The sequence below is a fragment of the Mixophyes fleayi genome, chromosome 7, assembly GCF_038048845.1.
Source record: "Mixophyes fleayi isolate aMixFle1 chromosome 7, aMixFle1.hap1, whole genome shotgun sequence".
Taxonomy (NCBI): Eukaryota; Metazoa; Chordata; class Amphibia; order Anura; family Limnodynastidae; genus Mixophyes; species Mixophyes fleayi.
The window spans coordinates 67455099-67480614 of record NC_134408.1 but is presented as its reverse complement, the minus strand read 5'-3'; the positions used below and the strand labels follow the sequence as shown (position 1 = coordinate 67480614).

The 25516-nt window shown below is 39.4% G+C and overlaps 1 protein-coding gene across 1 annotated transcript in view; it reads left to right on the top strand.

Annotated features, from left to right (window-relative positions):
- Window positions 1-7523: 7523 nt before the first annotated feature.
- DNAH7 (dynein axonemal heavy chain 7) overlaps window positions 7524-25516 on the top strand; it is a 379127-nt gene continuing 361134 nt past the window's right edge. Inside the window, 5 exon segments of the mRNA XM_075181345.1 lie at window positions 7524-7666; window positions 10382-10469; window positions 12628-12808; window positions 17765-17837; window positions 20177-20302. Of these exon segments, the coding sequence (XP_075037446.1) occupies window positions 7524-7666; window positions 10382-10469; window positions 12628-12808; window positions 17765-17837; window positions 20177-20302 (611 nt within the window).

The window sequence follows — 25516 nt, the reverse complement described above, 5'->3', positions numbered from 1 at the left end:
ATATTCAAATTGAAATTGTTCAAAAGGCTTCAAAAAGGTTCAACAATTACCTGGTGTAGGTATATTAACTCAATATCTCACCCCAAATTGCCCCTCAGGGATATCTGAAAGCTCCCCATCTCTAGGATTTAGCCATTATTGGGAAAAATATTAATGTCTTCAACAGGAAACAGATTTAGAACAATTCTCGGTACTCTGAAAGAGAAATTTATCAGGCTAGTGACTAGCATTGCTTATACCCTCCAATATCTATAAAATTAATTTCTTAGAGCTTCATAACTTGAAAATACTGCACAGCCAGGGTGACATCTGATTTATCAGGAAGTGAACATATCCACCTCGGCAAGTACACCATTAAGTATGCTTGGAAGTACAAGAAGATATTTGGGAGGGCAAAGCCACACATTACTCTAAGGGCCTGAGGTATTTACCTATCCAGTTTGGATGAGAACCCATTTCTCTAAATATGTAAGATGACACTGGAGTAAGTTGCATAGAATGTGGTATTGAGACTAATGCATAAATGTCTATAAGAATAATTAGGGACATACTCCAGTTAATTTTAAAACCAGGGAAACCCCAGACCTAGCCACCAGACTTCTTAAAATACACCAGCAAATCATCAGCATACAGTGATACCTTCCTTAAAAGTAAAACATGTAACTGTTTAGATTGCCTAATCAATATTACCAGGGGTTCAATAGATATGGCAATGAGGAACGGAGAGACTGAGTATACCAGTTTAGTTATCCTTTTTTTAATGGAAAAGGCTCAGAGTCGTATGCATGCACCATTGAACCATTATAAGGCAATTTTGTTCAGGAGACATCGTGAAGATCAAAATAAAAATTGATTCATTGGCTTTATGGATAATGCATGTGAACACTTTCTTCAGCTAAGTGACCTTAGGTAAGATTTTCATACCTACATTAATCAAAGTTATGGGCGTGTAAAACTCTTTGTTTTCTAGGATTCTTCCCAGGTTTCAAAATATCAAAATGAATATTATGAAGACTTCCACCATGGAGAGTGGTAACCTACCACATTCATATGCCAGATTATATATGTTATGTAGTTTAGGGGCCAGTTCTTCAACATATGTGTTACTACTCTGCTGGGGATTTAATCCTGGTAAAACTGGAAATTGCATTGGTCACTTCCTTTAGCTGCATGAGTGCTGTACATTGGGGGATTGTCATACTAACAACATAAAATTACATGAAACAGAAGGTAAAGATGACCCTACCCAAATGTACGAGGTGGGGTAAACACTTGATAAGTAAGGAAGTGGAATAGCAATTGTAGCTGTTGATGGAGATACATGTTCATGGATCTCCTTAATTACAAATTTAGGACCTTATTTCCAAAGCTCAATTTGCGCAAGTGTGCCTAGATTTCCAGCAGAGTGCATAGTTCATATTGCTTGATTGTGGCATTAGGGAAGGAGCAACAGTTTGCAAAGGCCAGTGGATGGAGTTCGATCGAGTTTTACAGAAAAGTATAAACATGAAATGTAATTTTGCAGAGTAAGATTATTGAAATAAGATAAAGTGATTGAGAGGGCATGTTTTTAGGGGCGTTCCTTGCTGTGTAGAGGGGTGCATGTCAATGTCCACTTAACAGCTCTGTGCTAGTGAAGACTGGTTCTTTTCCTATTCTTTTTAATGCTACATATTTTGTGCTTTCCACTTACACTTCAGTATAGAAGTACATTGTTCATTGGAAACCAGTACATAACAATGAGCATAACATTTTCCAGCTCAGAATACTTTCCAACCATTCTCGTTGATATATTTTTAAAAAAGTTAAATTATTCAAAAGCTAACACAAATAAAATTATAATAAAAGTTCAGACTAAAATAAATGTACGGGGAAAAAGGTATGCGGAAAGGGAAAGAAATGGTGTCCATAAGCAAGGGTATATTTTAAATCTACTTTGGTTTCCAAATACTGCTATTGGGTAGATTTAAGTATGTTTAGAAGGGAAATCGTATTGTCCTAGCTACAATAATGTCAGATTAACCTGCTGCTATTCCCTGTTTTACTTACCTCAACCTAGATCAAACCTGGCTCTCTGTGGCTCTCCAAATGTTGTGAAACTACAAGTCCCATGCCTTGTCAGCTATCGGCTGGCTATCTGCTGGCAGATCATGCTGGGACTTGTAGTTTCACACCTGGAGAGCCACAGGTTGGCCAGGTCTGTCCAAGATGAATGTCATGTTTCCTGGGATGAGAGTAAGCTGGGGATTTATATATGACTTATAATTTGATTTTAATTCTTCCTTGTAGAACCATACATAAACTCTGCATTAAGATCCAGTGCAGCCATTGTAATGTCTTCCAATACAATATAAAAAGCAATTATATTAAACCTATTACATCCATTAAATGCTGATAGATGGTGGTGTGGATGACTTCCAGCAAACCTGGATGACTGCTTTAGCTGGATTGTTCAAATGCTATAAGGGAGACTTTTTATATCTGGAATATCAGGGTATTTGTGATTGAAAACTCAGGATCAGCCGGGATCCCATCACCTAATATTCTTTAGATATCTTAATTACATCTCTACATAATGTGGAAACCTAAGAACACATCCACCAAATATGTTTAGAGGTTTCCAGTGTCTAGAAAAGAGGCTATAGCAACCACACTTGGGGCTAGATTTACTAAACTGCAGGTTTTGAAAAAGTGGAGATGTTGCCTATAGCAACCAATCAGATTCTAGCTGTCATTTTGTAGAATGTGCTAAATAAATGATAACTAGATTCTGATTGGTTGCTATAGGCAGCATCTCCACTTTTTCAAACCCGCAGTTTAGTAAATATACCCCTTGGTGTTTAAATAATTGACATCCCTAAATAAGTTCCTATATATGATTCAGATTACTCAGGATATATCAATAATGTCTGCGAGGTGCACCCTATCACCAAATATAATACAAGAGCCAAAAGAAAAGAAAAGAAAGTGTATCTAGGGGCACTCTACAACTAATTAGATTAGTAAGGACAGACAACAATCCATATAAGGGAGAGTGGCTGGTGTAGAGGTACTTACCCTACAACTTAGATTAATAAGGATGGACAACAGAGAAATACTGTCGCACGTTTTGCATAAGTAGCTTTAACGAGGCCTTGTTAAAGCTTTAGTTGTAGGAAAAGTTGTTGGGAAAAGTACGTCTATACCAGCCACTCTCCCCTATATGGATTCGGCACCATCAGCCGTATTCCAATTACTGACATTAATTGCTCTTAGCTGTCTATTTTGCTCATAGGAAGCAGAGTGAATAGTTATATAGTTTATTTATTATACAGACTTCGTAAGAATTGAGTTGACAGACAGTTTGCCATAATAGACAGGGTTGTCCCACAGAACACCATTACTATCGATCTATTCTTGGGACAGGAGTACTCTGGGGAAAGGAATGGATCTAATTCATAGTTCATTTATATGTCCAATAGGTATAGTTATGACCACCAACAGAGGTCACTTATCCATTCCTTGGTATTCAATTGTGGCTATATATGTATGGTAATTATTAATCAAGGTTTAAATACATTCAAACCTACTACTATTATAACTAAAAAAGGAGATGTTATTCTTAGTGTATTTATTTAAAGAACAATAATAAACACAAGAGAAAATAATAAAAGTTATTATTTACTAATACACTTTAAGTGACAACAGAGTTATTGTAGTTTATCTATAATTTTAATTTCTCACCAATTTCTCTTTCCCTTTGTTTGTAATATTTTGCATGTTTTTTTTCACGAAACAGGATAATATGAAATCTTAAATTTATCAATAAAGATTATAATTTTTAATACTATCCATATATATAACAGAATGCCCCTATATACACTTTATTTTCTTTCCTTTTGACTCTTGTTTCCAGTGTCTGTTGGCATCACTAGCACGTATTTAATTGGAAGGTTAGGTTGACTGTACCACCTTGTAATGATTTTTTGTAATGATTTTATTTTGTATGTAAATTTAAAAATATTGAAAATCACTTGCAACAATAACACTACAGTCTGGCACAGACAACATACAGGGTATAATGATAACACCTCATCAGTATCCTTGTCACTTTCAGGGACTGCTGTCTATCGATCCAAGCTTATCCCCCTCTCTCCTTTAAGGCTTCCAGCAAAGGTAGTGGCCTTGAGTCACTGTCACTTCACTTTCAGTGGACACCTAGCTCCCCAAGCCCTGGAGAGGTAGATCAGGTCAACGGCAGTACTCCAGGGACCAATGGTCCCTCTCCTGTCAGGGGCAGAGATCTATATCTCAACGCCAGCCTGACTTGGTAGTGAATGCCCATTTGCTGTCCTCTGTAGCTCTCTCTTAAGCCCAAAAATGACCTCATCAGCAATTTCAGGACCCGCCTGATTAGTCCTTTTCTGTGTTTACCTTTTCACAGATAAATATGCAGACAAAGGGATAGCAGATGAGTCACTCCTGATTTAAGTAGGGGCAGGTATTGTTCTTTGGCGCTATACATCAGAGTTTGTTTAAACAGGAGAGATCACAATCCAGACACATTTAAGTTTAAATACACAATACAGTCCTCTGTAATTAAACATAGAGCTCACAGCTAAACAAAGACAAAAGACCCCCTGGTGTGATGTACATTTATACAGGACTGGTGGACAATAATAATTTTTCATAGGCTGACACAATGGGCTAGTCTGTAAGATAACAAACCATGCTGGCAGACATTTTAACTACTTTCAAAATATAATTTATACAAGCTTAAATATGAGTGACATATACTGGGAACCAGAGGGCTAGAAAAATTATATGTTTTTATAGTCCGCATTTTGGGAGAAACGAGGTGCAGACAGGTTGAGGGGATATTAATACCTTGTTTCCCCACAGTTGAATAAGATTGTTTGGAATCATGTGGAGCAGTACATAGTACCTCACCTTCCTAGTACATTATCTTTATTGGAGAATGTGACGAAACAAATAACACCTCCTACCCCCCGTCTGTCACTCATTGTTGAAAGATGTTATCGCCTGTACTTTATTCTTATGAACACCGTATTTACCCATGCATCTCATGTTAAGGGACAACTTGGTTATCACTCCTCATTTGTGTTGCAACCCCATCTTTGTTATGGACATAGGACTGCATCTGGTTCAGCTGGGGAAGGTGGATTTCTCACCAATGTGGATTGTAATACCACATATCTCCCACCTGGCTTCATATAATAATATGATTGTTATGTAAACCCTCCCATGTTCCATGTGTCTCACAGAAATTATGACTGGATTCCATCCCTGATCAGCTGGAGCCCCTTCCATGTCACATAACCATTTAAAAGGTTAAAACAGGGAGGATCTGTTAATTATCCATGTCAGCCCTCTTCATCAACCAACAAGTTTAAGCAGCTGTTATTCTCCTCTGGACTATACCAGACACGTGTACTCCAACGCAACAGGGGGGGGGGGAACGAACGTAGTGCTGTTTACCCTCAACTCCCTTCTCCAGCCAACTTTCTGGCCTGAGGCATTCAATGTGAACTTAGGATAAAGGGTGAAGTTCCACTCGTGAGATTTCTATACGGTTTAAAAAAATTCTGCAAGGGGTCCCATGCTGTTTTTGGATCGGAAAGGGCATGGTGTTGTAAATCTCCTACCAGCTCCATCTCAGCTTTTTCAACTCTGAGTCTCAGTTGCACAGAGTGCTGAATGTCCTGTTCCTGTACTCCATCAGGAGTAACTTCAGGATCTGTCTGCCTAGTGAGCCCTCAGGAGTAGGGAGACTAGGATTCAGATCCCTGTCATGGTGGAAGATAGCCTATGGCCAAGCGGCCAAGATTTTCAATACATTGGAGCAGAATACAACTTTGCCAGAGAATGTATTACTGTAAGTCTGTGTTGTTAACAGCTTGGTTGGGGAGTTGAGATTGGAGAGATCCGGAGGACCTGAGTACATCATCACTCCAGCAACTGCAACAGTAGCAGTCTTCAGAAACAACTTGGCCAAGTACCATTTACAACTTGGCCAGACACAATATACAGCTTGGCCAGACACTTTGTGATTGCTATTGAAATAGGAAAATACAACTTGGCTGGACCTAATGCACTCCCAATGTACAATGTACATTTGTTAAATAACATCTTGGCCAGACAATCTAAAGCTACAGCATGGCCCTGTTACCATATATAGGGCTTATAGTGTATTTCCGAATTGATTAATATTGATCCATATGCCTCTTACAGCTTGGTAGAACAAATGATCTACTTGCAGCATACTGGTATACCATCCTTGCAGGTTGCCTGGGAAACTGCTTTTCTAGCTCCAACTTGGTCTGGCTAAAAAACTTACATAGAATCTATAGCAGTTTTCCTTAAATAGACTGTAGGATGTTGTGGCAAATCTCTATGTACTGGCTGGGTGTTGGAGATTTTGGTTATTATTCAATTGTATTATTTTAGTCACAGCTATTGTTTAACAATTGTATTGCACTATGTAATAATGGTAGTGTTGCATCTTCCACTTCTTGCCTGTATGATCCACACTCTGGTATTGCAGGGTGGATAGTCTAAGTGCAACAGTGTAAATGCAAAAATGTTTTGCAGTGTACAACCAGTGCATGTCATCAATGAGGTCCAACATTGGTGCTGCATCAGAATATTCGCCCTTCACTGCCTTCGACTACGACATCATCTAGTTTAGGGAGAAGAAAGAAAGATTTAAATGAAGATAGGGCTTTTCTCTTTATCATAAATAGAGGCCAAAAGCAAGAAGAAAAAAGGCAAAATAATAATTCAAAATGGTCAACATGAACTGAGAGCACAATCTTTAAAATAAAAATAAAAAAAGGTTCTCTTGTAATCGGGGCACTTAATAATTCACCTATAAATATTAGTTGTTCTGTATTAAAACTCCAATTACCTATAATTATTACTTGTTCTGTAATAAAATTCCAATTGACTTCATGGACTCTATTTTTAATTGATGATAACTAATGCAGAAGGTGCTACACTAAGAGAAATTATTGGAATTGCAGTCTTTACAATAAAAGGGAAAAAAAGATTCTCTTGTAGTGTTCGCACTCAATATAAATATGTGCAGAGGTTCTATGATTTTTCTGAATGAACGAAAAAACTCACAGAGAAAAGAAAAACGACATTACAGGCTGTGAAGACAATTATAACATAAAAAAAACCTACTAATTGCCAGTCACAGTTTTTACCCAATGTTTTTCATTAGCTGCAACCATCATAGATTTTCTTTTTCTATTGTGTTGCACTGGTGCCTTTCAGGTACCTGTACACCTCTCTTTGTGGACATAGCCGTGATCATAAATATGCTGTTCCATGGGTCTATTTAGGCTCATAGGCTCCTTTATGGTAGGAGTTTCATACATTTCTTTGCCGGGGTTTATGGAGAACATGTCTATAGTTAGGGTCTAGAAAATGTATTATTTATGTATTAGGAAATGTAAAAACTTCATGTGAGTTATGTTTTAGGACTCTTCGTCATCCCACAACACAAGAAAAGCAAAATCATGAACTCCAGTTTTCCGAAGCGTGGATCAGCAAAATATGATGATGTTTCAGCTGGACCTTCTACTCTAATGACACAAAAGAGTTATTCTCACCCAAAGAGAGACCGTGAACAGTTCAGAAGTGCTCTCGTAGATATTCTAATGTGAGTTATGTATTTATTTCCTATTTACATTTTAGGTCATTTAGTCTATCAGAGTATTGGTTAATATGACAATTATTATTATTAATATTTATTTATAAGGCGCTACAAGGCATCCGCAGCGCCGTACAGAGACAAACAAAATCACAATACAATGGGAGACAGCACAGTACAGTAAACACAGCAACTCAGTACGCTCAATGCACAGCTAGAGAGGGCGGGGAAGGAGGAGGGAGGATCCGAAAACGACGGGGCCCAAGAAGGGGGGCGCGGAAGACAGGGAGACCCCCAGGGGGGAGGAGGGAGCGAAAGTGGACGTGGGGTGGAGGACCTTTGAGGAGGAGGGCTAAGTAGCTGGAGAGCAGAGTTAGAAGTGGTGGAAACAGGAGGAGAGATGGCCCTGCTCAGAGGAGCGTACAATCTAATGACAACTTCAGTCATTTAAGGGTGACAAATAGATCATGGACACAGAACTCTCATTTTTACTTGTGTTGAAACTTATACAGTTTTCAGATGCTTACACTTATACAATTTGTTTGTTTCGCAAGGATGTGTTGTGGTAGCTTGTCACAGAGAAATGAGAAAAGACATTATAGTCTGTGAAGTTAATTATAATAATAATAATAATAATAATAATAATAATAATAATAATATAAAAATATACTAATTTCAACCAGCATCCCATATATGTTCAATCTAAAAAAAATGTTGGTGGTCTTAATATTGATTTTTTGGACCTTATATTGGATTGTATAAACATTAATCTACCAGCATGAACAAACAGAGTGGATGTATGTATGTTTGGAAATGTTTAATATACTTGATTAAAACAATCAAAATGATCTCTTTGGAAAACCTGTGTGAAGTAAGGGTAATCTATGTCATCTGCATGAATAGTGAGTTATAGCCACTATACCACCATAATTCCAGGTTTAGGAAAGTAAATTCAGTTCACTTGTTTTTTTACTGAGATGGAGCTTTACCAAAATTGTTGGACCAAGAACTATGGATGCTGTAAAAAGGTTTTTAAAGCACATGCAGGGAAAAGGTTGTATTATTCATAACAACCAATTTAACCTTTGCTGTCATTTTTATTCTGCTTTGTTGAAAGTCTAGATAACTTAAATAATTTGATAGCTGATTTTGCCCATATCAAACTATTTCCTTTTGAATAAGTTTTCATAAATGTTCCCCATTGGTACCTATGTTAGATTTATCAGTCCTAGCCTTCTAGATTATGGGCCTGATTCATCTTCGAACATAGTGTGAACACAAATTGCACTTAAGAAAAATCGGTTACAACTTGAATGCACGTCCACCCATGTTCAAGTACAAGCAGACCTCAAGAAACGTTTCCATTTGAACATGGGTATAAGTACACTCTGGCTATATGTTACTTGCCATATGCAGACAGAAAGTAAACACTGCAGGATACACGCATCCATATATGCAATATAAAGTCCTATCAGAACATGTAAGAAAACACAGATTTCGGAAAATTAATTTACAACTGTAAATAATATAATCATCAATAAAAAATTATAAAAAAAACTAAAAAAAATACTTTTTAAAACCCTTTTTATATGAAGTACATAATTTAGGATGTTCTTAATGCGTGCTGTAAATATAATGCATTTTTATTATTGTTCTTGCAAAAACATGTTCTGGCCTGTATACGTGTCAGTCATCACTAAGAGTCATCACCTGCCCAGCAGCTGGTGCAAGTGATACAGCTATAAAACATGTACCTAACAGATGCCCAGATCTCCCTTACAGTACATTGCCTTCGTGCCTCTTCCCCTTCCCCTTCCCATCCTCACTCCACCTCCATTTCGCCCTTCAAGTCAGGCAGTCAGAAGTGTCACTTGCATATGGACATAAATTGGATGAAATTGCCTTCACTGGTGTAAAGTTTGTTTCTGAGCATGCAGAGAGCAATTTCGCGCAAGATGTGGCATGCAATGGGATTTACATCTGAAGATTAAAAATGTTTGAAATGGACAGAAACATTGATTACCTCATGATCTGGCCAGCATGGTGGCTAAGTGGTTAGCACTTCTGCCTTACAGCACTGGGGTCATGAGTTCAATTCCTGTCCATTGCCTTATCTGTGAGGAGTTTGTATGTTCTCCCCGTGTTTGCGTGGGTTTCCTCCGGGTGCTCCGGTTTCCTCCCACACTCCAAAAACATACTGGTAGGTTAATTGGCTGCTAACAAATTGACCCTAGTCTTTGTGTGTGTGTTAGTGAATTTAGACTGTAAGCCCCAATGGGGCAGGGACTGATGTGAGTGAGTTCTCTGTACAGCGCTGCGGAATTAGTGGCGCTATATAAATAAATGGTGATGATGATGATGATGATGATCTGCTGTATAAATAAAAAGCATACCTCCCAGCATTTGAAAACAAAAATGTGAGACAAAATGAAGTCTGAAAATTGGGACAGGTATTAAAAGTGTTTTAATAGGATGCTACTGGTTTCTATCTGTTGCATACTGAGTGAAACCTGGGATCTGGAGAGAGTCCCCAAATATGTCATCCACCACCCAAAATGGTATTTATGCTGCAGAGTTGACATCCGCTTGTATTTGCAAACTTGTGCTGTTTTTCACTTGATTATAAAATATGTAGTTACCGTTTGAAGTTAATACATGATACTTTTAAACCAAAGTATTCAAAGTTTGTCTTTTAGTTTGATTTGTTTTTGTTTTATTTTTCAGGAATAAAGATGATGCTACTGTGGAGCCCTTACATCTTGATCATATTATCTCTTCTGCTGGAACATCTGCTTCAGATAAAGATATATTGGTAAGTGGCAGAGTCTAACTGGTGGTATACAGGGAACATCAGCACATCCAGTTAGAACGGCTACTGTAAATGAAAAATAATGTAGGCTTCTTTATGTAGCATGCACATTTTCTACAAGAAATAAACAATATGGCTATGGTTTTATGAGATTAGGTTGGTTTTAGGTTGGTTTTCCCATATTTTCGATATATATACAACATGCTTCTATTACATTGAGCCATTTAGCCTTGGGGTCCACAGAATATAATCTAGTGTATTTAATGTTATTATAATGTGTATGTGCATTTAACGATGGTCAGAGCACCTATTGCACTCATTCTTCAAGACTGAGTAGACCCTGACAAGAAGAGATCAGGTGGTGGGGTTAGAACAAAGCGAAGCATTAGAATTTTAATAGCAGCACAACATAAATTCAGCTCAATCAGCTGCTGAATATAAGGTTTAGTTGGGAAGGGTAGATATAGAAGCTAAATAAAAAATGTAAATTTAAAATAGATATAGGGGGAAGGCAGTTATTTCAAAGAAGGAGCTCTGAACTTCTTATACCAGAAGCATGGATGAAAACTTAGGAACATGGCTATATTTCTCCACTTATTTAATAATAACGAATATTGAACTCTATAAAATTGATCCTATGTAGTAAAATGTATCACCTTGTATTATACTGTGTCAATTAACTTCAATATAAAGTTATTATAATAAAGTCCAAATGAGGCACAGTAGGACACTGCACTTTGCCACTCTAACTGCTTACTCCATATGGTGAAAAACGTTTCTTCATACCAAGTCAGTGTTCCTTAGGAATAAAATATCCCAATATGCTACCAGAGTAGTAGAAAAGATAGGCTGACATTATCTTACCATTCAATTATGTTGCAAATTCCTCTAGTGTCATTCATAATATCTCCAGGATCAGCCCCCTTTCACCTAAATGCAACTTTCATCCACTCACTCGTTATCTCTTGCATTAATTACTGTAATATTCTCTTCTCTGGCCTTCTTTTGTCCCGTCTCACCCTACTTCAGTCTGTCCTCAACGCTGCTTTCAGACTCATTTTCCTCTCTCATTGCTCTACCTCTGACATGCCTCTTTGCCAGTCGCTATGCTGGCTCCACGTCTGCCTCAGAATCCAATTCAATCTCCTTACCCTCACCTACAAAGCCCTAAACCACTTCTCTACCCCCCTACATATCTACCCCCCTACATATCTAACCTCCTTTCCATATACACTCTTCAGGCCCACTCTGCTCTGTCAATGACCGCTGCCTTACCACCTCACTCATTACTTTTTCCCACTCTCAACCGCTGAAACGCACTCCCTTGACCAATTACACTATTGTCCAGTCTCCAAGTATTCAAACCTGCCCTTAAAACCTATATTTTTATTTAAGCCCACCAGCCCCTTATTCTAACTCTCTTGTCTCCACATCCACCATCTCAGCACCCCAACTCAGTTTCACGCTCTCTGTGTCTGCCCATCTTCTCTATAATGAAGCTCTCACCAGCATGACCCTTTTGCCTAGTGTTTTCTTTATGAGAGTATGTAATTTTGTGGATTTAATGTAATAATGTAAATACATTTTTTGCATTTCTTTAATTTTGTCCCTCTGGTAGTTTTTGTTACTCTGTTATTTTGTCATTTAGTTGTATGTTCTAATGCTTTATGTACGTCGCTGTGGAACCCTTGTGTCACCCCTGTGGCACCTTATAAATAAAAGATAACCTACATTATTATTATATGCTCAGACTGAGCATCTTGTTCTCTTCTGGATCTGTTAGTGTGCTCAGAAGAAGACTGCACACACAGGTCGATAGCTCTCCTGAGCTGTCTCTGACTGCATTTTACAGCATAGGATTGATAGGTGTATTATCAACATATTGCATTCATATTTGTCAGACCATAAAATAAAAGCTTTTCTACAAGATTGGGACTCCATATAGCCTGCTATCCAGAGCAAACTGCATAAACAAAGAAGAATATGTAAGAGTCTTGCCAGGAGATGATGGAGTTGTCAGACAGGAGAATGGTTATTCCAGGTTATTAACTAGAATTATTGAGATAGTCAAAAATAACAAATTCTGCCTGGAAATATGGATTTAAGGGCAAAGGTATTATAATGTGCTTTCCTTTTTAATTCTATGTTTTGTCTCCTGTAGAGGTACAATTACTACATTAGCCATGGAATTGACACAGAACATGTAGCACCCATGGAAGACTCATGGCTAGAAAATGTATTAAGATCGGTCCCAGAACATTTAAAGGTGTATACAGAGAGTATCTACATGCTGTCAGAAGAAATGAGAGAAGATTATCTTCTTAGTGTTAAGAAAGCCATTGGTAAGATTTTTTTGTTTTTGTTTTAATAATTTAGATAATTAAATGTTAACATTACCTAATAACATCTATATATTCCCATATTACTGACTGACAGTGTGTGCATGTGTTTTCGTTATGTATATGTGTGTGTGTGTATATCTATTTTACCATAGTCTTCATCACTATTCAGCTGAATGTATTATTTCTACTGCAAATGTAGGTTAAATAGTAATTGTAAAATGATTCACATGTTAGAAGAATGTCCTGGAACCTAGAGTAAAATGTGCTTCTGTAGCCTCCTTCTAGCTGCATATTGATTTTGTTTTTTTGTTTTAAAAAAAACCCAAAACAGCTTTCAAGCATAAAAGAATATATTAATTTTTCAGATTTCTATGCATGTTTCTTAACATATTTTGCTTATTTTAAAATGTAAAAATCTTCAACCGACCATGTCAGAAAAGCAATAAAATGTTGCAAAATATGCTTTGCAATTTTCTGCTAGTTTTCATTGCCACCGTTCTACTCTGACTTTACCTTGTTTTGCCTCTTGATCGCTCTGCCATATTTCTGTTTTGTCACTGTCAAACCTTAATGTGGTTCACGCACTATGCCTTATTGCTACTGTCTTTACTACTTGGCTCCATATCTTTGATGATCATATTATCTCTTTTCTACTACTTTTCTCTCCTGCAACCTCTTCCTTCTCTCCTTTCAATCGCCTTATCCTTTACCGCAATCACCTCACCACAGCTCTAACCTCTTACTGCCCTTTATTCACAGTTGTACTTTTAATTCACAATCACAGGCTTATCGCTAGCCTTATCATGCTTTGAACCTCTCTCCCTTCTGTCCTCTCCCTCCTTTATTCTGCTTCCTTTATCCACCATTCTTACTCCCTCTATGTCCTCTATCTTTTCTGCTATGCCTCACTTAAAGTTCATTCACTTCTTGTAAAGTTCTGCCCTATCACTCTCTATACAGGCCTACCTCAAGGCTCTCATTTCTTCACAATACTCAAAACCCTATCATCTCTTTTCCACTTTCAACTCCATCTTCTCCTCTCCCTTCCACCTTTCTCTTCCCCTCCTCACTCTTTGCTCTCAACTTCCCCCCCCCCTCTTCCCTTACCTGTTGGAGTTTCCCAAGGATAAGCACTTGGCCTCCTAGTGACAATCTTATCTCCTTTAGTCTCCAGTACTACCTGTATGCTGATGACAGCCAAATTTATCTTTTCTCCCGTCCTCTACCCTTTCCTCATTTACTACTAGAATACTTATTAACTCCATTATAATCTCTCGTCTTGATTACTATAACCTCCTTCTTTCTGGCCTAACCAACTGCTCCCATGCCCTTCTTCAGTCTGTCCTCTATGCCGCTGCCCAATTTGCTTGTCCGCCTCTGCCACTTGTTACACTGAGTCCCCGTGGCCTATAGATTGAAACCTAAACTTCTCGTCCTTCCATACAAAGCACTAACCCCCCCACACATATATCCAAGCTCAATTCTACCCGCACCTCCTTACCACCCATTCTGCTCTGCCAACAATTTATGTCTTCTCACTTCCGCCTAGAGAACTTCGCTTGGGCTGCACCTAACCTGTGGGATGATCTCCCATGCCCATCAGATTAGCCTCTACTCTCCAAAGCTTCAAAACTCTTTTCTTTATTCAAGCCTATCAGCCCTCCTCCTTACTCCTTTGCCTCTGCTATAACCTATACTCCCCAACTCAATGTCACCCCATTTGTGTCTTCCCCTTCCCTTTAGGATCTAAGCTAAAGGGAACTCTTTTTTTGTGTTCTCCGTCTATTGTTTCACAGTATTTGTAGGACTGCTTCCCTAGCCCTGTTTTCTTGAGCACAGGCCTTCTTCACATTGGAATTTGCAATCACTCTTACCCTCTGCCCCGTAAATAATGTAATCTGCATTACCAAGTTATCTGTATGTATTAGTAGATATGACTAAAGGTCTTTGTGTTACCATGTTTAGTTTAATACTGTATTATGGAACCAGTTTAGTGCCCCCCCCCCTTCACAATCTGCTACTTACTTTCACTACCTTCCTACCTCTAATATTAGTGACAGGAAGCTAGGAGAAGCAGGAATGGACTGATTGGGGAAATGTTGTCTGAGTAGGTAGCAAGTGTTGTGAGAAGGGAAGGCAGCTCAGGGAAACCATAGGCCATCAGGTGTGTGTGTCTGTCTGAAGTTGTGTGTTACAACTGTGTGCTCCCTTTCATTCATCTTTGAGAGGGAAGTTGACGGCAAGAGTACACACTGTCAACCGAGGAAGCAGCCATTTGACGTTAATACTGTCCTACCTTTCTGACCGCCTTTTCTCTGGCCCAATGTTCAAAGTCCATAAAAAGAGTAATGTCACAGTGGCACCTTCTTGAACTGCATGTAGGGTAGTTGAAATAAACAAAAAAATAAAAAATGGGCGCTTAAAATAACCTAATATAGAACAATTGAACTTGCAACCAGTTGCAGCTCTCAATACAGGCTCTGGAACCTGAACAATAGAACATACATAGAAAAGAACACAAGTGCGCATATCTGTAAACAAATAATATAACAATAAAATTTATTCTAAAATGACATATAATCAGAAAATCTGGATATACAATACCATATAAACAATAGATATTTATACCAATAAGAGTTAAAGGACTGTTAACATCTCCGTCCTATCCTCTTAATGGGCAGAGCACATATAAAAGAAAATAATTCTTGCATAAATTGGATTCATAAAAGATACAACAGTCAGGAGGTAAATCCATTCACATATAGACTTAAATCTTTGAGTGAGCACAGCTGGCTGTATAGAGTGGTTATCATAGCATGTAAGTCAATTCTGGAGAATAGATATATTGGAAATCAGGAATGTTAATAAGTATTTATTTTCAACACCAAAGTTATAAGGGTCTGCTGATTTAGTAGAGCAGCTCACATGTATATTGGAATGTCCGAATAAGCACAGCTTTGTGTGCGAACTAGTACATTGAAGTTAGAGCAGAAGAAATGGTATAGAGACAGGAGGGAAGAGGGCTCTGCTCGTAAGAGCTTACATACTAAAGGAAGGGAAAACAGATTGTAGGCACAAGGGGGAGTTAGTGGAGGGGATCGCGTGGAAGGGGAGCGCATATAGGGACAGCGGAGGAGAGAGATGAGGGGATCAAGCATGTAAGGATGTATGTCAGATGATCAGGTGGATGGATGTAAGATGGTTAGGTGGACGGCTGGTAGGCTATGAGGACCACAAAACTTTTAAGTGCCCATTGAAGGAGCACAGATTAGGGGACTGTCAGATAGAACATGGGAGGCCATTTCAGTGGAGGGGGGCAACCCAGGAGAAATCTTGAATTCTGGCGTGGGATGTGGTGTTCAGATTAGATGAGAGGCGACGGTCATTGGGCGATCGCAGGGAACAGTAGGGAGTGTGGATGGAGAGGAGGTTGGAGACATATGGGGCAGTGGAGTGGGAGAGGACCTTGTATGTGAAGGTGAGGAGTTTGAAAAATATTCTGTAGGGGAAGGAGAGCCAGTGTAAAGCAAGGCAGAGGAAGAGCGGCATGAAAGGAAGATAAGTCTCTCAGCCGCGTTGAGTATAGAGTGAAGGGTGGCAAGGTGGGAGCAGGGGAGGTCAGTAAGGAGAAGGCTACAGTAATCAAGACAGGGAAATGATGAGTGCATATATGATGGTTTTGGTGGCTTGCTGAGATAGGAAGGTTCAAATGCGAGTGATGTTGCAAAGTTGGAAACGACAGGATTGAGTAAGAGATTGGATGTGGGGGGTAAAAGAGAGGGACGAGTCAAGTGTGACATCTAGGCAGTGAAGTTGGGGAACACAAGAGATGGTGGTGTTAACAGTGATGGAGAGATCAAGGTGGGATGCAGATTTAGAGGGAGGGAAGACAATGAGTTTGATTTTTGGCAATGTTGTCTTTAAGAAAGCGTGAGGGCATCCAAGAGGGGATGGTGGAAAGGCAGTCAGATATGCAAGGGCGGAGGGGCGGAGGGAGATCAGGGGAAGAGATATAGGGCCTGAGTCATTAAGGAGAGCAAAGCATAAAAAAGGAGTCACTGTGGATCTGGGCAAAACATATTTCCATTGGAGGGAAGAGGTAAATTTAAAATGTGGAGGCAGATTTATAGTTGGGGTAGGGCCTAGATCAACTCTAAATTCAAGGAGGGAGTTGTCCGAGAGCTGCCTGGTGTGGCGGTTGTAGACAACCCGCTCAAGTAATTTGGAGGCAAAGGGTAGAAGTTAAATGGGCCGGTAGTTAGCGAGTGAGGTGCGGTCAAGATTGGATTTCTTAAGAATGTGACAGGTTAAAGAGAGAGCAAGGTAGGAACAAGCAGTGAGGTAGTGTGAGCGAAGGAGGTGAGAAGGAATGGGATCCAGGTAGCAGGTAGATGGGGAGAGGAAAAAAATGTGAGATTGGACTTCTTCATCCGAAGTAGGGTGGAAGGAGCACCAGAATTGGTTGATTGAGGACGGTGTATCGATGAGGGTGGCAGGAGGGTGATGTGAGCAGGAGATGTCAAGTCTAATAGCCTCGATTTTGGAGTAAAAAAAATGAGGCAGGGAATATGGTCGAAGGGATAGGTTGCAGGGTGAGATGAGAAGAGTGTAAAGACTTACTGGAAAGAATGATATAAGGGTGGATTGAGGAGTTTAGGTGAAGGTGGGTAGACTGAGTTGACTGTGTGGAATTTGAATAATGCACACCTTATTGTAAATATATGATAGTCACTGTGGAGTTGTCTTTTGATTTCTGTAAACCACAGAAATCAAAGGTGTCTTTTAATAGCCACAATATTTGTTATAATAAGCAAGTTTTCCTAAAAACACTAAGGTGATGACAACAGAACACTCTATCACTTGTGTATTTTATAAGTATATTATGTATCACTGTAATAATATATTATGTATTAATATAATGACTATAGTAATATTATGACTGTTTTTCTCCGTTAGTTGACTTTGTTTTAAAAGATCCACGGGAGAAAAATGAGTATAAGAAAATTGTTCTTGAGCCACACCGATCAGAGTAAGTCTTGCTATTTTATTTCACTGTATTGTCCATTTAATCAAGGATTGAATGACATATTTTTGGATACTGTGACATTCCAAATGTAACATATGGACACACAAAAATAGACAACTTATGTTTTTTTCAATTCCAAAGCACTAATGGAACTATAATAGAACATAAATATAATAAGAATATATTTATAAAAACAAAATGATAATGTGTTTGATGGGGTCTTTATCTAAATATAAAATAAAACTATATAACTCCAACTTTGCTATAAGCTCTTATGTTCAGCACGTGCAGCATACCTGTCCTTAGAATTCTGAAGGCAGCTATTTTGGTACATTTATAAAGACAGATATTTTTCTGTGCTAAACATTGCTCTTTTTGAAGGATTAGGTTAGGTTTAGTAAGGTGTTTTTTAATTTGAGATTAAATTAAGTTCTACTTAAAACTACAACATCTCAATCATCCAATTTAAAACCTACAGTAGCATCATATTTATTTGCCTACCATAAGTTTAAGTTCTTATAAAATAAGCATTTCAGATAAATATCTATTCTGACAAAATCCAGGGCAGCTTGGGAAAAAATAGTAATCTAGAAGTCAGTGTAACCAGCCAGAAGCTTTTCTTGTTTATTACTAAACATATTTGATAGGATGAATATTTCAAACTGCTTAAAAATATTGCTTCTCTGTAAATCCTTGAGATTTGATATCCTACATATAAGGGATGATTCTGTAAATTGGAGTATCATGCTTAGAATCTACTAATTTAATAATTACCAATGCCTTTTCCCACACTGTGCTCATCATTCCCCTCCTTGTGTAGCAGCGCTCCTCACAGTGACTGTAGGAGAAGGTGTTTGTGGTCATGGCTGTGTGTATTATCAAGATCGAGAAACAGTTATTACATTGTTGTTTCTGGCTTTGTGGACTTTCTAAATAAAGATCCTATGCCTGTAATTAGTTCTTAAAAGTACCAGAATAATATTGTTAAAGTGCAAGAACCACTATGTAATGGATATGGCAGAAATGAGTGGTGGTAAAGTATTCAGTAATTGATAAACATAGTCTTTGCCTCATTTATGGCCAAAACACATCACAAAATCCTCCTGGTAGACTTCAAGTGCCTTAATTCTGCAAATGTGACTAGATTTCCACTAAAGTGTATCACTTTATGGAGAAATATTGTGGTGTTTGCACAAACCAATGGGAGGATTTTGTGATATTTGTATCATCTCTGAGCTGTGGAGATAAGGGGGTATATGTATCAAGCTGAGAGTTTTCCGGCAGGTTTGAAAAGTGGAGATGTTGCCTATAACAACCAATCAGATTCTAGCTATCATTTTGTAGAACATACTAAATAAATGATAGCTAGAATCTGATTGGTTTTTCAAACCCGCCGGAAAACTCTCAGCTTGATACATTTCCCCTAAGGTCTTCTCCTATTCTTTTAATGGGACACATCACAGAATTTAGCGTAGAAGCTCATTTGTAAGCACATTTTGCCCATTGTAAAGCAAAGCTTGAAATGCACAAAAGTGCCAATGTCCCCTCATTTTCATTATTAATTTTAGCAATGAATAAGGCTGTGTTTTAGGAAAAATAATAATAATTTGATAAAGAGATGGTTCTAAAGTGGTAGGAGGTTGGTTTTGTGATTGAATGTTTACAATTTTGCACAGTGTGTCTCTTCAGAGATGTTTAAATGTTGCTACTAGTTTAGCATATTTTTAGTATAAGTGAATAGGGAGGAAACATTATGAATCTTTTAATAGCTATCAGTGTTTAGAAATAGAGTGAAACACTCAACATTAGTTAAGTTAATATTTGTGATTGCAATGTAGTTGGATAGTGTTAATAGGGGTTTAATTAATGAGTGAGAAAGTCCATGGAGTGTGGCAGTCAGTCTAATAAATTTGTTAGTGTTGTTAGTATAGTTAGTTTGAAGCTAAAAAGAGAGCAAGGAAATGTATGGCTTTCTCTTTGGCAGCTGTGTGGAAAAAATATGTTGTACATGTACTAACCTGAGTAGCTCTGTAGAAATTGTATGTATTTTGGGAAACAATAAATATAATAAGTTTAAAAAGTCCAAGAAAGTATACATTTGTTATTTTAATAAAGATATAACCAGTGGTCATACGGTGGCATGCCATACCCCCACTTCTCCACCTACCCTTATTGTAAGACTATCAAATTCCATTTATTTACGTTTTCCATACCAACACTTCTTAATTTTCACTTTGACCACTAGATATAATTGTATATTAAAATGCCATAATCGCCATTATGAGTTATATATTCCTTAACAACTGCTCCTGAAACAATTTCAAATATTCTCTCCATTTTAGATTACAAATCGTGCCAAAACCATGGAAGAAATCATTTTTGGCAAATTACAACTTGATCAAGGAGAATTTGAACTCCATAAACCCAACAATGGCTTCTGTTTTAGATTTGTGGCATACATCATTTGGGTAAGTAAAATATCCACTACCTTCAAGCCTGTATTTGTAAAAATGCCACATATGCCCGTTACTGGGTCGGCAGATTTGCATGGGCAAGCAATCTTCTTATTTTGAGATATTATTGTTTTTCTTTTTATTTATTTTGTACAATTATAATATGTTTACACTTATGTGCTGTGATGTGTGTCCTTCAGGACACTTACCAGGTGAAGCTATTAGGTCAACCAACTGTTAACTCTCTCTCCAATTTCAACACCATGCAGGTTAAAGTGGGCAAATAAGAGTCCCTGCACATGCAGGTGTGATATAGATGAATAAGTGTCAATAGATGAAGCAGGTGAAACATTTCATAAACACATTTGGTGAAAATAATGGGTGCTGGGTCATCTTCTGCTATGAATAAATTTGTCTACATTGTAGCTATGTATTGTATCTCATTACACAATTTACTGGGACACATTCTGATCCACAGATCTCTCATTATTCCACCTATAGCGTGATAGCATCATGTTGACGAATTTTGGCCTCCCAGCTAAACTATTTGTCATTCTTCTTCTCCCAGTCAGGGCTGCCAAGAGGAATTCAGGGCCCCGGTACAACGACTTCATAGGGCCCCCCTTATAGTTGAGAATTAAAAAAAAATTGTGCTACCGCTACGTGTCCAAGAACTGTTTGTGTGGCCCAAAAAAAAAAATTTGTACGACCCAAAAATTTTGTTTGCCACAAAAAATATGTACGCCCACACCCACAATTGTATGGCCACACCCACCAAAAAATGTGGGCATGGTCGTACAATTTGGGGTGTGGCTATGAATCACTTGGCGTGCCCAGGAAACCTTCTTACAGAAAAAAACTTGCATTGTTGTGTACACCACTGAACGGTGACCAAAAATTGGGCTTGTCCCACTAGAATCACAACATTTCACACATTCTCCTGCTCTCTTCTACCTGTTCTTCTCACTTTCAACACCTGTGGCTGCAGGTTTCCTTAGTTGCGGCTTGTATGGATCCTGGAATGTTGGGAGCCCTATTTGGAAATAAAAAATGGGTACATTTAGAAAATTACAGCCAGCCCCGGCGTTAAATCAATAGCACCCACGATTAATAATTAGGCCTTCCTCCAGCCCCAACATTAAAATAATAGTATTCACATTTAATAAACAAACCTATTTCCCTCCCTACAAACAGCCCCAACAATAAATTAATAGTATTTACATTTCAGAAATATACCTATTTCCCGCAACCATCACTGAAATTAAATAATTCATAGGCACATTTAATAAAGAGACCTCATTCTCCCCCACATTCAGTAACCCCAAACTATCTTAAATTAATAATCCGCACTATAAAATTGCCCAACCATTACCCCACAAACAAAACTGCACCCATTAATTAGCCACCACCCACCTCACACTACATTGCCACAAGCCCCCTGTGCCATCACATACACATTACTGTGCCCCTTCATCACCATGTTGTGCCCCATTATGATCACACTGCGCCCTCCATGCTGCTTTTCCACCTTCACCTGACCCCCTATCATCACCCTGTGCCATGCTGCTCCCCCCCGACTTCATCACACTGTGCCTGACTTCATCACACTGTGCCATCCTGCCCCCCTCTCCTTCATCACTGTGCCATGCTGCCCTCCCTCTCTTTTATCACTGTGCTATGCTGCCCCCGCTCTCCATCACTGTGCCATCCTGCACCCCCCTCTCCATCACTGTGCCATCCTGCACCCCGCTCTCCATCACTGTGCCACCCTGCACCCTTCTCTCCATCACTCGGTGCCTTTCTGCTGCCCCTCCCCTTTTTTTCCCTCATACTATACCTCTCTCTCTCCCCCCTTTATCCTCATACTGTGCCTCTCTCTCTCCCCCTTTTTCCTCATACAGTGCCTCTCTCCCCCTTTTTCCTCATACTGTGCCTCTCTCTACCCCCCCTTTTTCTTCATGCTGTGCCTTTTTCTCTCCCCCCTTTTCCCTCATACTGTGCCTCTCTCTCATCCCTTTTTCCTCAAATTGTGCCTCTCTCTCCTCCATTTTTTCCTCAAACTGTGACTCTCTCTCTCCCCCTTTATCCTCATACTGTGCCTCTCTCTCTCCCCCTTTTTCCTCATACAGTGCCTCTCTCTCTCCCCCTTTTTCCTCATACTGTGCCTCTCTCTACCCCCCTTTTTCTTCATACTGTGCCTCTCTCTCTCCCCCCTTTTCCCTCATACTGTGCCTCTCTCTCACCCCTTTTTCCTCAAACTGTGCCTCTCTCTCACCCCTCTTTTCCCTCATACTGTGCCTCTCTCCCCCCTTTTTCTTCATACTGTGACTCTCTCTCTCCCCCTTTTCCCTCATACTGTGCCTCTCTCTCACCCCTTTTTCCGCAAACTGTGCCTCTCTCTCACCCCCCTTTTCCCTCATACTGTGCCTCTCTCCCCCCTTTTTCTTCAAACTGTGCCTCTCTCTCTCTCTCTCTCCCTTTTTTCCCTCAAACTGTGACTCTCTCTCTCCCCCTTTTTCCTCATACTGTGCCTCTCTCTACCCCCCTTTTTCTTCATACTGTGCCTCTCTCTCTCCCCCCTTTTCCCTCATACTGTGCCTCTCTCTCACCCCTTTTTCCTCAAACTGTGCCTCTCTCTCACCCCTCTTTTCCCTCATACTGTGCCTCTCTCCCCCCTTTTTCTTCATACTGTGCCTCCCTCTCTCCCCCCTTTTCCCTCATACTGTGCCTCTCTCTCACCCCTTTTTCCTCAAACTGTGCCTCTCTCACCCCTTTTTACTCAAATTGTGCCTCTCTCTCCCCCCTTTTCCCTCATACTGTGCCTCTCTCTCACCCCTTTTTCCTCAAACTGTGCCTCTCTCTCTCTCCCCCTTTTCCCTCATACTGTGCCTCTCTCCCCCCTTTTTCCTCAAACTGTGCCTATCTCTCTCCCCCTTATTTCCTCAAACTGTGCCTCTCTCTCTCTCCCCCTTTTTCTTCATAGTATGCCTCTCTCTCTCCCCCCTTTTCCCTTATACTGTGCCGCTCTCTCCCCCCTTTTTCCTCAAACTGTACCATCACTCTAGCTTGCAAAATAGATTGTAGGGGTTCGAGTCTGATTTTGGGAAGACCAGTAAGGAGTGTGCTGCAATAGTCGATGTGAAAGATGATGAGTGCATGAATTAAGATTTTTGTAGTGTCTTGTGTGAGATATGTGTGTATTCTGGAAATGTTCTTCAGATGTATGTAACATGATTTAGATATATGGTTTTAAAAGGATCGCACTCTCTAAAGGGTTATGCAAGAGCTGCACCAGCTGAGGGTATCCCTCCCTCAGATAATACTAAAGTACACAGAAATAGCCAGGCGCTCATTGACTATGAATCCCTGAAGAAATGATGGTGCAATAAGGTAATGAAAATTTCACACGATTTAATACAGATAAAATATCCACGGATGGAAGTTTACAAGAATCTCTGCATACTAATCTCGCCTAAAAACATAACATAAAAAATATCACTAAAAACAATCTCAAGTTGAGGCACAAAAACATAAGCATAACATGTAGTATACGGCTACAATTGTAATACGTTAAAAAACAATAGTCAGTTCAAACAAAAAACACAAACCAGTGCCTTCATAAAATGTAGGGCAATAAGTCCATGAATGTCAATATCCTCCAACCAACCTACTAAAGATGAGTCCTGATGTTGGAATGCATAAAAAGTTCAGTATGGATGTGATGAAGAAACAAGCAATAGTTAAAGTCAATTGAAGTTCTAAGTCAAATGATAGTGCTTGAGGGTATAGTCTATATAGTGTAAACCTTCCGTAATGATGTTCATCCAGAATGTGTGCACATATGAGTTTGCAATGGATATCCCGAGATAAGTTGCATTGAAAAAATGATACTTGCTGTTTGAAATTCATCACAGTCTGGCTGTACGGTAGGAAGAAAACACAGGCTGATGTTTCCTGTGTACTGTAACCACACGGACACGGCGTGTGTGTCCGGTTTCCGTGATGAGTGTCGATGGATGATTACGTCAACAGGGGCGTGCCCCAGCGCGTTTTGTCCTATACAGGACTTTTTCAAGGGTTTGATGGGCAGTAGTATGAGTTGATTTAAATAGAGCATAGATGGGCGTGATTGGTGGTCCGGAGAATTATGTCCTCAATCAATGTCTGGACGTCAGCTGGAGGCTCATATTACAAAAATTGAAGAAATAAAAACTAATAATAGACGGATCATAGTTGCATATTGTCAATACATCTGATAATAAAGCATGAATGGACAATTTACCTGCTGTGATAAATACATAATAGGTTAGACCTGATAAGCACAAATATGTATGTTGCTGAAAAGATCAGTATATGTAATGAGTCGCTGCAGATCTGTCACGGATCTCAAACAGAAGTACAGCTAGGAGTCACGAATTTGGTGAAAACACTCTGTGTTTATTTGCAGAGAGGTATTAACAACAGGTAATAAGGAGCAGTGATAAATACCAGGTTCCAGCTGATGCAGAAAGTAGCATGAATGTCCAGAAACAACCAGGTAAACGGTAATGCAGGGTAGCAGAGGGTAGGTATTAACAACAGTTAATAAGGAGCAGTGTAAAATACCAGGTTCCAGCTGATGCAGAAAGTAGCATGAATGTCCAGAAACAATCAGGTAAGGACAACAGGAAATTACATCAGGATTGGACAACAATAACCAGCCCTGTGTGCTGGGAGTGATAGGTATATAAAGGGAAAACCACACCCAGGTGCATGGGATAATTGGTGAACAAGTTAACCCCTAAGGCAAACAAGAAAGGCATAATAGCAGCACCACTGGTAATCAGACGTACTGCTGCAATACAATACAATAATAGGACACAAAGGGCAGGAGCTGCCATGCAAAGCAGCATGTAATGCATAAGCTGAGGGCAGATCGTGACAAGATCATATTATGGTTGCCTCAATAGGTAGTAATGTGAATATTTTGACCAGAAACAAACAATAGGAATAATAGAGATACTGTTGTTTATGTATAACTGTCACACGCCGGACTCCCGCTGTCTCCCCGGGAGCCGGCGCCTGTCCCCGCTGACTCTGGAGGCCTCCTTCACCAGGATTCCCCCCTATTAAGCAAAACTCACTTACCTGGTTCCACGCTGCTGCCACCGTCCAGCGCTGTCTGTTTCCTCCTTCCGTTCGGCGCTCAGTGTTCTGCGCATGCGCAGAGCTGTCTAGCCTTTTCTGTGC